The 13,103-nt window shown below is 42.1% G+C and overlaps 1 protein-coding gene and 1 long non-coding RNA gene across 2 annotated transcripts in view; one reads left to right on the top strand and one right to left on the bottom strand.

Moving 5' to 3' along the window:
- LOC105004203 overlaps window positions 1-4,876 on the bottom strand; it is a 64,767-nt gene extending 59,891 nt beyond the window's left edge. The window contains exon 1 of the long non-coding RNA XR_827188.1: window positions 4,792-4,876. This is a non-coding gene — a long non-coding RNA (uncharacterized LOC105004203). The remainder of the gene's footprint in view (window positions 1-4,791) is intronic.
- Window positions 4,877-12,953: 8,077 nt separating this feature from the next.
- Window positions 12,954-13,103, top strand: part of FAM46A (family with sequence similarity 46, member A) — a 7,672-nt gene continuing 7,522 nt past the window's right edge. Inside the window, exon 1 of the mRNA XM_010861945.1 lies at window positions 12,954-13,073. Within this exon, the coding sequence (XP_010860247.1) occupies window positions 12,954-13,073 (120 nt within the window). The remainder of the gene's footprint in view (window positions 13,074-13,103) is intronic.

Below are 13,103 nucleotides of genomic sequence, written 5' to 3'. Positions count from 1 at the left end.
GACTGCAGCCCAGCAGGCTTCCCTGTCTGTGGGATTTCCCAGGCAAGAATACTGGAGTGGGTTGGCATTTCTTTCTTCAGAGGATCTTCCCAACCCAGGGATCAAACCCACATTTCCTGCATTGCTGGCTGATTCTTTCCTGCTGAACCACCAGGGAAGCTCATGGCCACATCAAATGAAGCACGGGCTGCTTTTGAAGGGACTAATTGTTTTTGAGAGTTCTCATTTAAAAAAAAAAAAAAATCTGTGTTGAGAACAAGGAAAAATATCCATCCCCAGGGTTCCTGCATCTGACCCTCAACCTCCTGATTAAATCACTTCGTTTTAGAATAAAGCACTTGGCTATTTCTATATCAGCCACTGACTTTTCCCAAGGAATGAATAATAAGGAAGATGTGACATTAACTAAGGCAGCCTTGCCGTAAGGTTAAAGGAACACAGACAGCTGATCTCCAGGATCTCTGGACCTTTGGAACAAATGCCATTTCTCCCTAGGGCCAAGATGCTTTGAATTAAAATTTATTAAAAACAAAATGAACTGGCTATTTTTGGACTAGAATTTGACCTATTACCTAAATCCAGATTAAAAATGCTTTGCGAAGTTCTGTTGTAAGAGCAGCCATTTCTTTTTGTTTCTTCCTCTCTCTTTCATTCTTTCTTTTTCCTTTTATTATATATAATATCCTAAGTGAACAATGCAAAGAAATAGAGGAAAACAATAGAATTGGAAAGACTAGAGGTCTCTTCAAGAAAATTAGAGATACCGAGGGAACATTTCATGCAAAGATGGGCACAATAAAGGACAGAAATGGTATGGACTTAACAGAAGCAGAAGATATTAAGAAGAGGTGGCAAGAATACATTGAAGAACTGTAAGAAAAATGATCTTAATGACCCAGATAACCACGATGGTGTGGTTACTCACCTAGAGCCAGACATCTTGGAGTGCAAAGTCAAGTGGGCCTTAGGAAGCATTACTACAAACAAAGCTAGTGGTGGTGATGGAATTCCAGTTGAGCTATTTCAAATCCTAAAAGATGATGCTGTGAAAGTGCTGCACTCAATATGCCAGCAAATTTGGAAAACTCAGCAGTGTTCACAGGACTGGAAAAGGTCAGTTTTCATTACAGTCCCAAAGAAGGGCAATGCCAAAGAATGTTCAAACTACTGCACAATTGCGCTCATTTCACATGCTAGCAAAGTAATGCTCAAAATTCTCTAAGCTAGGCTTCAATAGTATGTGAACCGAGAACTTCTAGATGTTCAAGCTGGATTTAGGAAAGGCAGAGGAACCAGATGTCAAATTGCCAACATTTGTTGGATTATAGAAAAAGCAAAAGAATTCCAGAAAAACATCTACTTCTGCTTCATTGACTACATTAAAGCCTTTGACTGTGTGGATCACAATAAACTGTGGAAAATTCTTAAAGATATGAAAATACCAGACCACCTTACCTACTTCCTGAGAAACTTGTATGCAGGTCAAGAAGCAACAGTTAGAACCAGACATGGAACAACAGACTGGATCAAAACTGAGAAAAGGAATACGTCAAGGCTGTATATTGTCACTCTGCTTATTTAACTTATATACAGAGTACATCAAGCAAAATCCTGGGCTGCATGAAGAACAAGCTGGAATTAAGATTAGCGGGAGAAATATCAATAACCTGAGATATGCACATGACACCACCCTTATGGCACACAGTGAAAAGGAACTGATGAGCCTCTTGATGAAAGTGAAAGAGGAGAGTGAAAAAGCTGGCTTAAAACTGAATATTCAAAAAAATGAAGATAATTGCATCTGGTCCCATCACTTCGTGGCAAATAGATGGGGAAGCAATGCAAACAGTGACAGACTTTATTTTCTTGCACTCCAAAATCACTGGACATGTTGACTGCAGCTATGAAATTAAAAGACGCTTGCTCCTTGGAAGAAAAGCTATAAGAAATTTAGACAGCATATTAAATAGCAGAGACATTACTTTGCCAACAAAGGTCTGTCTAGTCAAAGCTATGGTTTTTCCAGTAGTCATATATGGATGTGATACTTGGACCATAAAGGAGGCTGAGCACTGAAGAAATCATGTTTTTGAACTGTGGTGTTGGAGAAGACTCTTGAGAGTTCCTTGGACTGCAAGGAGATCCAACTAGTCAATCCTGAAGGAAATCAGTCCTGAATGTTCATTGGAGGGACTGATGCTGAAGCTGAAGTTCTAATACTTTGGCCACCTGATGCAAAGAACTGACTAATTATAAAAGACCCTGATGCTGTGAAAGATTGAAGGCAGGAGGAGAAGGGGATGACAGAGGAAGAGATGGTTGGATGGCATCACCAACTCAATGGACATGAGTTTGAGCAAGCTCCAGGAGATGATGAAGGACAAGGAAGCCTGGCATGCTGCAGTCCATGGGGTCACAAAGAGTCAGACATGACTGAGGTGCTGAACAACAATATGTAATATCTTATTCTCAAATAATGTAACAAATACGAAATATAGGAAACCTCTGGGAATTCAACAGAATTTTTGTAATTATGGGGATGATCCACTGACAGAGCAGTAACAAAAAACAGACTTCAACTGACAAGAACTGTCTGCAGAGGATGATCAAGTCAGAAATTTGATTGTTTCATGTGTTTGAATAACATAATCTGACACAGATGCTGAACCAACTTATGCTATAATGATATCATATTTGATATTTTCTACTTAGTTGTACTCAAAGTTCAATTTCTCAGTGCTATTATATACAGTAAAATATGTTGTAGGTATTTATTAGCCAAAACTGGATTTAAGAAAACAAAGAGGAATTAGCCCCAAATGAGAGCAAATTAGACGAAGGCCAAAGATGAACAGAACCTTATGGATAGCTATAAAGTCACAGCAAGAGACTAAAACTGGGGATCCCTGTATTTAAGAAGACTACTGTGCTCTTTAGTGAGATACCACATTTTCCCACAGGCTTTGGGAGAATAACATTTCAATTTTTCAGACCTGATATTTGTGGTCAGTGCTTCAACTAGGTGTACAAGAGCCTTTAAATGGGAGAGTATGGTGATATCTCTATGGGTTTGTGAATATTGAACTTCTGAGTCCCCTATATTTCATTTTTGCAATAACTTCACAATGGCCAACAGATGATATGATATATAGCTATCAGAGAAAAATGAACTGAAGGCATAATTAGAATCTTGTATGGTAGAAGGATGACCATTTTAGATTGTTGAAGTACATTTACATTTTAGATCACTGAAGAACTAAACAGATTTAAAATACACTGTCCCTTTTTCCTCATAAGCATATTCATATTTTAAGACCACATACTTTTAAAAATGTGAGCTATATAGTCACTATAGTTAAATGTCCTAAGAAAATAATAAGGATAAAAGTTTTTATTGAAAAACTTACTACTATAAAATTTGAATAAGTAGTAACATAACATCCTCATACAGTTAAAAGTAATATTTCAAATTTTATGGCTTGTGTATGAAAGCACAATTTGAAATCTAAAGCTGATTATACTTCATAAATTATTTGATTTGAAAACAGAACAGTGCTGGAAACTTCTGAAGTATTCCCAGAAGCATTCAAAAATAAACGAGAGAAAAGTTAAATCGACAAAAAGAAAAACAAAACCCTCATTAATCGTACATAATCAGGGCTTCAGAAAAATGAGTCAACAGATGATCATAAAATTGGAATCTATTTCATAATGGCATTGACAGTTATTAAAAGCTTATTAAAAGTTTAAAGCTTAGCATATTCCAAATGAAAACATTATCTTCCTAAATAAAGAACTTTTACTAGACACACAGAACTTATTTAGGTTATTTAATCTAGGTTATTTGCCAGGTTTTTAGGTAACCATAGTGATCAGACCTAAAGGATTTACAAAAGGTTAATAACAGCCGATAGCACTAGATTGATTCAATAGCCATTTATCTGTATTAATGAATAGGGAACGAGAACGGATGTGTGAAAGAATCAACATCTAGAGAAAAAATTAGGGAAGATACAAGTACATGTGTATACCCACAGGTTCACATCCCGCTGTGCTATTGTTACCAAACCCTCTCTGCAACACACATACACACACACACACACACACACACACACACACACACACTTGAAATCCAGGGATTGCTCACTGCACGGGGATTTAAGAGGAGACGAAGGCTCAGACTACCCAGGTTTTACTGCAGCTTAAAGTGCATTTTGCAAAGCCTCTGGTTAATTTGATCAATACAGGCATTCAAAATCAATAATGCAAGTTCCAGAGTAAATGTTTTGATCAAATTGATCGTTAATTAAATTTAGAAGACAACTAAAATTTCCATTGTGCTCTATTAAACACAAGAAGTTTAACCAGACATCTGGCTGTTTAATATCATGTAGATAAAATATCTAAATAATTAGCTTGTTTTTCAATTTTTTGTTCCAAATGTTTGCTATCTTTAGACACAAAGTGGATTAAGAATTAGTCATGATAATTCAATTTCTTTGATTTATGAAGAAGGTGTGACTCAAAATAATGACATACCCAATATGCAAAGGGTAATTATTTTTCATGTCAGAAATATTTAAAAGGCATTTAAAAGGCATCTCACTTCTTCTAGGGTTATAACATACAAAATAGAAAACACTGCAGTGTACAATAATACAGAATTATAATGTTACAGGAAAGTTTAAAATGAAATATGACTATTCTTATATTTTTATGATTATTCATTTTATTTTTTAAACAATGAACTAAAAATATAGATGTGTTACTTTGGTCATGAAATGGACTAACCTTGCAGGAGTATCCGTTGCTCCAGAGTTCAAAGTGCCTGTGTCATGTACACGCCCGTGACCGCTGATTTTCTCAATAGGTCCTGTAATCCAATGAAGGACAGAGGTAATGTTCCAAGACATGTCAGGAGTCGGAAACTAGAGTAAACTAGACAAGTCACAAGTGCTCACAAGGGGAATCTATTTTTAACACACAGCAAAGTCACATATTTCTGGTCAGTGCAAGTATGTTGAATTACTGCTCACAGAGATCGCACATTGAGTAGATGGAGAGAGTAAGGTTGCCAAATTAGTGCCAATGGAGGGCAAAATAAATAACTTCAGAATCTTAATGGAAACTAGGGAGTGGTTGTGGGACAAATTATCTCAGGTGCCATTATTTTTTTTCTGTTTTAATACTGTAAAATGACTTTCTGATAGGAAGAACACATGTACACCCATGGCTGATTCATGTGAATGTATGGCAAAAACCACCACAATATTGTAAAGTAATTAGCCTCCAGTTAAAATGCTGCTGTTAAGTCGCTTCAGTCATGTCCGACTCTGTGCGACCCCAGAGACGGCAGCCCACCAGGCTCCCCCGTCCCTGGGATTCTCCAGGCAAGAACACTGGAGTGGGTTGCCATTTCCTTCTCCAATGCAGGAAAGTGAAAAGTGAAAGTGAAGCCGCTCAGTCGTATCCGACTCTTCTCGACCCCATGGACTGCAGCCTACCAGGCTCCTCTGTCCATGGGATTTTCTAGGCAAGAAAACTGGAGTAGGGTGCCATTGCCTAAAATAAATTAAAAAAAAAAAAAAAAAGAATGTCACTTCTTTTATGCAAACAATGACCTTACTGAGTAACTACAAATTTCAAAACCTGGAGGGCAGTTCAATTGCCCTTTGGAGATATCTTATCTAAACTGTGGGTACTTAATTATGTGTTAGCATGAACTCCCTTTTAATGTCCAGGACTCTGGCTGGAGCTGTGGCTTCTCAGAAATCGATCTCCAGTCAGAAACTTCCATGGTTCAAATAGTAATAACTTTGATAGCTCTTATTTTCTAGCCCCTATACTATCTCAAGTAATGATTCTTTTGTTTTTTTTTTTAAGAAAGTTAAACTTGAATCTTTTATTCCATATTGCTAAAATATATCCAAATGTCTTAGTGCTTAGAGTCTGCAGCTAGTTTTCCCATTCACATTTTACTTAAGGAGCCAGCATTTTCAAGGTGGTGAAATTTATCTTCCTGGAGTCTGGTTTGAACAGTTTTTAAGAAGCCTGTCTATAACAATGTTCATCACCCTAGTAGCTTTCGGGGAAAAAACCTTCATTTTAAATATTATTTGTTGTATTACTATCTGTTGTGTTCAGTTTCCCAGACTTTCTAAAACTCAGAAATGTGCTTTTTGGTTGCTTACAATTTTCCATAGTAATTTCTCCCAAACATCAGGATAGCATTAATTGTACTATTTTATTTCCCTCCCCATTCCACCCCTCTAGGTTGATACAGAACCCGTTTGAGTTCCCTGAATCATACAGCAAATTCCCCATTGGCTATCTATTTAATTGTACTGTTTATTTCTTTCTTTGCAGCAGATAATTTTGAGGTAAGGAAGGAAATTAAGAGGAAAAGATTTTAACAAAGAAAGTTATGGTAGAAATGTTTAAAAAATTCTTTTAAACAAGGAGGTATATGCATTACTGAATCAGTGTATGGTCTAAGCATGTGAGCAAATATACTTTTTGTAGCTGCTATAAATTCACATGGTAATTACACAATTTCTGAATTTGGCATATCAAAATGGTGCTGGTAAAATGGATATACACCATGTTTAATTATGTCCAAAATGTTGAAAGGTCATATAAATTAATGATCAGTGAGCAATATGTCAATATATATGTACAAAGTAAGAGTTGGCTAAAAATATATCAGAATGAGCTGATATACCCACAGAAGACAGTTTTCTTTTTTTTTTCCTCTCTCTCTCTTTTCACAAGATACATGAATATTTTGGCCAAATTCCTTTTAGAAAATAATTCATTATATAATGAATTAGAATATAATTCATTATATTCATTATATAATGAATTAGAAATAGAATATAATGAATTCATTATATTCATTACATAATGAATTAGTATATAATTCATTATATTCCCGCCTTGTACCTTTCTCAAAGCTTTATAAGCACCACAGGTAAACATCCACATTTTCTTCAGAGAAGTTAAACATTCTTCTAGTACAAACTTGCAGAAGGAAAAACTTGCAATATAAATATGACTTTGGGGGAAAAGCAGTTTACTTATTCATATTTGGTAGGTTTTGAAAATACACGTGTATTTCTAGTTTACATTTTGCCAAATGAATGTGACTTTTGAATGTCTCTTTTGTTTGGAGAAAAGAAAACAGTCTGGTCCATGGGACTTGCAACATTGAAACAGCAAGCGTTTCACCAAGATGTCAAAACAGGAAGAACTTCTGGCATAATCAGCACTGATAGTAGCACAAGAAAATACTGGCTTGTCTTTCTGATGAAGAACTCTATTAAAGGATGATCTGCATTGAGTTTGATTTTAAGATTGATGACATAGGACTGTGTTGCTTGCATATTGAATTTCCAAAGCTCAGTGATCTCTGCCTATGCAAAGAACTGTTTTTACGTGGTCATATACGTCAAATAAATACTCTTAAATATAACCTTAGGAAATGACACTTAGGAGATGCTCAACAGTTTTTGTAAGATGTTCACAGGTGAGAATGTAGTCCATACAAAAAACGCTCTTTGTGGCTAGAGGTTCCCTTCAAACTGAACAATTTGTTACTGATCACTGAAATACACTCACAGATATTTGAATGTATGAAAGATTAAACCATGTGGTCCCGAGAAAGGGATGCTGGTCCATGACTGAAAGCAACTGAGTCTTACTTTAACTTTTGCAGAATTAGAGATGTAAACCTGCGAAAAATCACTTAGAATTTCTTGCACTGCACATCGGCCAGAATAATTTTGAAGATAAAATGAAATAAAACAGGAAAAAAGTGTTGAAAAGTTTAAACTATAGAAGTTAATCTGTTGATTGCTAACAACCATATAGGTAGTAAGATGCTGGGCTGTTATTCTCAAGACTAGAAGCTATATGATTTAGGATGTCTCTGGCCTTTGATAGGCCTTAAATAAACCTTTGTTTCCCTGAAGAAACATGAGGAGAGTCATTTCACAAGCAGCATTCCCTGGGGAAACAGGTAATGTATTGACTAATTTCCCAGGAGTTTTAATTTTTACATGAAGCCCTTTGACTGGCTGCTGTTCTACTAATAATTACTGGATGACAGAAAGCTCTCGTTTGCCCTGCAATGCGGACTTCTGTGCGGACATGGCTGGAGAAGGACGCCTGTCTGTCCTCCATGGCCTCAGGAACCACTCTGCCCTAGGAAGGTGGTAAATGGCAAGGGTGTGGGGAGTGGCCCAAAAATCTTTACATCCCACTGCTCTGGCGCAGGGTGGGGGTGAGGGGACAAGATATTTCTGCAGGGTTCTGTCACTTTTGGTGGAAAGGGCAGGGGCAGGGGAAGGTGGATAATCCTTGGAGAGGGTAGAGAGAGCTGGTGTGAAAAGATGAAGAGCAAGACAAAAATCTGGGGAGAGAGAGGAACCAGGCCTCACTGCTGTGTTCTAAGCAACGTTTGGATGTGAGCGTGGGGGAATCATTGCATATTTATTTGCTGCTTATCTTCTGAAAACATTCCTGAAAAGACAGGAAGCAGACAAAGCAAAATGGGAAGGGTAGCGAGACTAAGTGAAATTGGGGCAGACTGTGACCCTCCCCACCCTGTTTCTATGTGTGTGTGTGTGTGTGTGGTTTTCTCAAAGCCTCTTTGGAAGGCTGCTAACTTTCTGGACCCCCCATTCAGGGAGGCAGGCCTTTCTGACTGACGAAGATACTCTCATCCACCCAGCCAGGTGCATTCTGACCTCAGCAGCTGTTTCAGGACAAAACACCTTGGTCTTCGATGTTCTATACAATCTGAACATAGAATTTGGAAAGAAAGTAGGAGTAGAGTACAGTTCCAGTTCAGTTTTAAGCTTAAAAGGAAAATGAAATGACAGGGGGAAGGAAGGCTCCCAGAGGAAAAGCTGCAGAGAGCAGCCACAGGAGTGGCTGTGAACTGAGGCTCTGCCACTTCTGTCAGTTCCTTAACCTTCCTCTGCCTCATCTCTCCCATCTGGAAAACGGGGATGTGATATGTAGAGCTCTGATATGTGGAGAAAGTTTAAAAGAAATGGTGTCTATAAGATACTGAGCATAGTGTCTGGCACATTATAACCAACTCAGTAACATTAAGTACTCTCCAGGCCAAAATGGAACTTTTTATTTTGCTAAGTCCAGATAGACTGTCACTTTTAAATCCAGGTTAACTAGCCATAAGTGTTTCTTTTTTTAGCTTTCCTTTAAGAACTACAGATACAGACATATAGCATTATATTGCCATAGATCTTTCTCCCCTTTAAGATGAGAAAAAGTAAATTATTTACCAAAAAGCTACAGAAATTAAAGCCTGTTTAAAGCCTAGTATACAGACATGTATATGGCAACTCTGCACCTAAATTTAATCCAAGGGTAACTGTGTTGAGAGGTGATCTTGGCAATGAACATGTTTGGAGAGTGGGGACTTTCTCATTTGATAATTAGTTTGGTTTCTAGGGAAAAAGAAATACTTGCAATTGCAAAATTTGCAATTTCATGTAAGGATGAACCGTTTCTTTTCCAGAATGTAAATATTATCTCAGTTTGAAGACAGGGAGAAGAGGGACAAAGAACAACGAACAACAGACACTTTCATTCAACAATATGTATAAAGTGGCCACTATGAATCAGGCCCATATGAATCCAGTCAAATACTATGCAGTGTTGCCAAAAGTAAGAGATCCCAGATGTAATAGCGCAGGAGGTGGCAGGTCTGGATTATTGGGATTAGGAAGGGTGCTAGCAAGGGAGAACCCAGATGCGGAGGCCTAACACTTTGTTAGAGGGTCAGGGAAGTGTCAGCCACAAAGTCCTAGAGACTTGGGAGAAGGCATCTTGCCCCACTGCCCCTGGGACTCACCCTTCTCCAGCATAGGATCTAATGCACTGCAGGCTCTCTGGCAGCTGGCCTCAGGCTCCACCTCTGCCTCTCAGCCACGCTCTCCACTCTTGGGAAAGGTCATGAGAGCAGCCAGGCAGAAAAGAGCAGCCTCTGCCAGGGAGAAGGTGCCCACCTAGAGAACCAGGCTGCAGTATCCCTTGTCAGCCTGGTGTAAAGTGAGACTGGGCCCTTGTGTTAGGAATCACATGGACAACTTGCCAAAATGTAGATTCCTTTAGCCCCACAGGCCAAAATCTTTAAGATTTCCTGAAGCCCAGGTAGCCAAGGGCTGAGAGACTCTAATGCTTTCTTTTTTCTTCCCCACTTTTTTTGAGAGAAGGGTTAAAGTATAAAATAATGGCAGTGGGGCTAAACCTATTTTTTTTTTTTTTTTTTTGTGCAGTGTACCCAATACTGGGCTTCTCAGCTGGCTCAGACAGTAAAGAATCCACCTGCAATGCCGGAGACCCAGGTTCGAGCCCTGGGTCCAGAAGATCCCCTGGAGAAGGGAATGACTACCCACTCCAGTAGTCTTGAGTGGAGAATTCCATGGACAGAGGAGCCTGGCAGGCTATAGTACATGGTGTTGCAGTCAGACGTGACTGAGTGACTAACTTTCATTTTCACCTACTACATAATCTACTCCATTGCTTTTGTTTTCAGGGGCAGAATTCATACTAGCCTTGAACATGTGTTTCATTATAGAAAAGGCCTTTTCTTTTTCGTTCAAATCCAGAGGTTCAAAGTACCAGGGGGTACTGGTAGGCTACATATATCCTATTTCTGAAAACTATGGCTAAATAGCACTCCCCAGAGAAATGAGTGGAGAAGGCAATGGCCCCCCCATTCCAGTACTCTTGCCTGGAAAATCCCATGGACAGAGGAGCCTGGTAGGCTGCAGTCCATGGGGTCGCTAAGAGTCAGACACGACTGAGCGACTGCACTTTCACTTTTCACTTTCATGTATTGGAGAAGGAAATGGCAACCCACTCCAGTGTTCTTACTTGGAGAATCCCAGGGACATGGAAAATCCCATGGACAAAGGAGCCTGGTGGGCTGCTGTCTATAGGGTTGCACAGAGTCAGACAGACTGAAGCGACTTAGCAGCAGCAGCAGAGAAATGGGTTGGTTTCGAGGCCTGAACTCACCACTGATTAGCTATGAAATTTGGGCAAATCTATACCTCACAATTCTTGTTTCCAAATCCCTGTGATAGAGGATATCTTCTCAAGTGAAGATTAAACGAGGTGTTAAGTGTAAAGAGCTAAGGAGAGTATTGCCCGGAGGTTCTCAGGAAGTTCCTAGAACCAATCTGGTTTGTATCGAGATGTACCACCAATCTCATTTCTTACAGTGGCGGTCTATAAGGCCTTGCTCAAACTCCAATTCTCTTACATTCTTCCCTTTTGCTGGCAGTGCTTTTCTCCTTTCCCAACTACCAAGGCAAGTCCACTTTTCAAGATCCGATCAAAAGGACGCCGCTCCTCTCGTCTCCCCCAGCTCCGCTGGTCCCAGTTAGTCCACCATTGTGTGTGTGTGTACTATGTCGCTTCAGTCGTGTCCGGCTGTTTCTGACCCCGTGGATTGTAGCCCACCAGGCTCCTCTGTCCATGGGGTTCTCCAGGCAAGAGTGCTGGAGTGAGTTTTCACGCCCTCCTCCAGGGGATCTTCCCGACCCAGGGATGGAACCCGCGTCTCTCATGTCTCCTGAAATGGCAGGCGGATTCTTATCCACTGTGCCACCAGGGAAGTCCAAGTCCATCACTGCTCTATGTCAAATCACACCTTTCTCACAACACACGCGCAGTTATGCACAGGTGACTAGATCCATGAGTGTGCATCTGGGGAAGCGATGGGCCCGTGAGAATCGTGTGGTTGGCTGTTCCGCGGTCCCTTCCGGGACTCCCGCACCTCGCGAGGCCGGCGCTGAGGAGTAATGGCTTCCGTCTGCGGTCCCGCTGGTTCCTCCGCTTTGAGAGCAGCGCCTCAGGGCACCGGCAGGGGGCGGCGTTGCCACGCAGCTGGAGGCTCGGCGGGTGACCGTCCCCCCTAACTCTCCAGCACCCCCCTCAAGGCACTCAGCTTCGGTGACGAGGCCGGGGCTCCCCCTGTTCGGAGGGGGGTGTCGTGTTCCCTCGCAGGCAGGGCGGCCGGGGTCGTGCGGGGCCACAGGCGGGGATTTCCAAGCTTCCCAGGCGCCCCCCACCCCAGGAGCCCGCAGCCTCCACGAGAAGGAAAGTTACTCTTTTAAGTTTGAAAAGAGGCATCGAGCAGCCAGAATTGACAGTCCGAAGAGGGGGGCGCTTTCCAGCAAACACCGGGGTGGGCTGGGCGGGGGGCGCGTGTGAGCGCGAGGGCGCACGGAGATAACACCACGCTCCTTTCGCGCCGTTGAGGCGACTGAAGTTGAGGGGCTGCGAGAGGAACGTTTGTGTCCTTTAAACTCGTACTTTTCGCGGGTCGTGAAACACCAGCTCGTTTCACACCGACATTAGCACACTCACTTGAAAAAGGAAAACCTTATGCGCCCCGGGAACGAACGCGCTTCTCCGCCTCAAGTCTCGGCGAGAGAACGCGCCGCCGGAGCGTCCGGCCCGGCTCGGCAGCCCTTCGCGCGACCGGGTGGCCGCGCGCTCCCCGCGCGCCGCACTCCGGGCCCGCCGGGTCCTCAGCCGCTGGCGGCGCGCCCTTCAGGCTGTCAGGCCCGCCGGGGCGCCCGCTCGGAGACGCGCTCTAGCCCCACGCCGCGCCCCCGGCCCGCTCGCGCGCGCGGGAGACGGGCGCACGCTCGGCCCCGCCCCCGCGCTCCGCGGGCTCACGCCGAGCTCCCCGCGCCGCCTGAGGTCTGGAGAATCGAAACCCGGGGGAGCTCGCCCTTCCCCTCGCGCGCGCCGCCTGACCGGCAAGGGGAAGTGGGCGCCTTAGTTCTCGCCGAGGCCGGGTTTATTAACGGAGTAAATGGTCTAGCTTGACACCACACACTGTCTAATAAAACGATGGTCGGGGGTTGGGGGAGTCGAAAGAACCTCTGGAGCCCCGTCCACATGCCATAATGACGCGCCAGAAAAGGCGAGAATTTTATGTTTGGGAAGTTTCTGCAGTTGCGCGAATTTCGCCGGGCTCTGGTTGTGCGGGAGACTTAGAACTCTTGAGGCATCGGAAACCTTTCTTCGTTGGAGGGGAAAAAATAAAAAATAAAAAG

The sequence above is a fragment of the Bison bison genome, unplaced genomic scaffold (genome assembly GCF_000754665.1).
Source record: "Bison bison bison isolate TAMUID 2011002044 unplaced genomic scaffold, Bison_UMD1.0 scf7180017864473, whole genome shotgun sequence".
NCBI classification, from domain to species: domain Eukaryota; kingdom Metazoa; phylum Chordata; class Mammalia; order Artiodactyla; family Bovidae; genus Bison; species Bison bison.
Note: the sequence above shows the minus strand (reverse complement) of the source record. Positions and strands in the feature narration are given on the sequence as shown.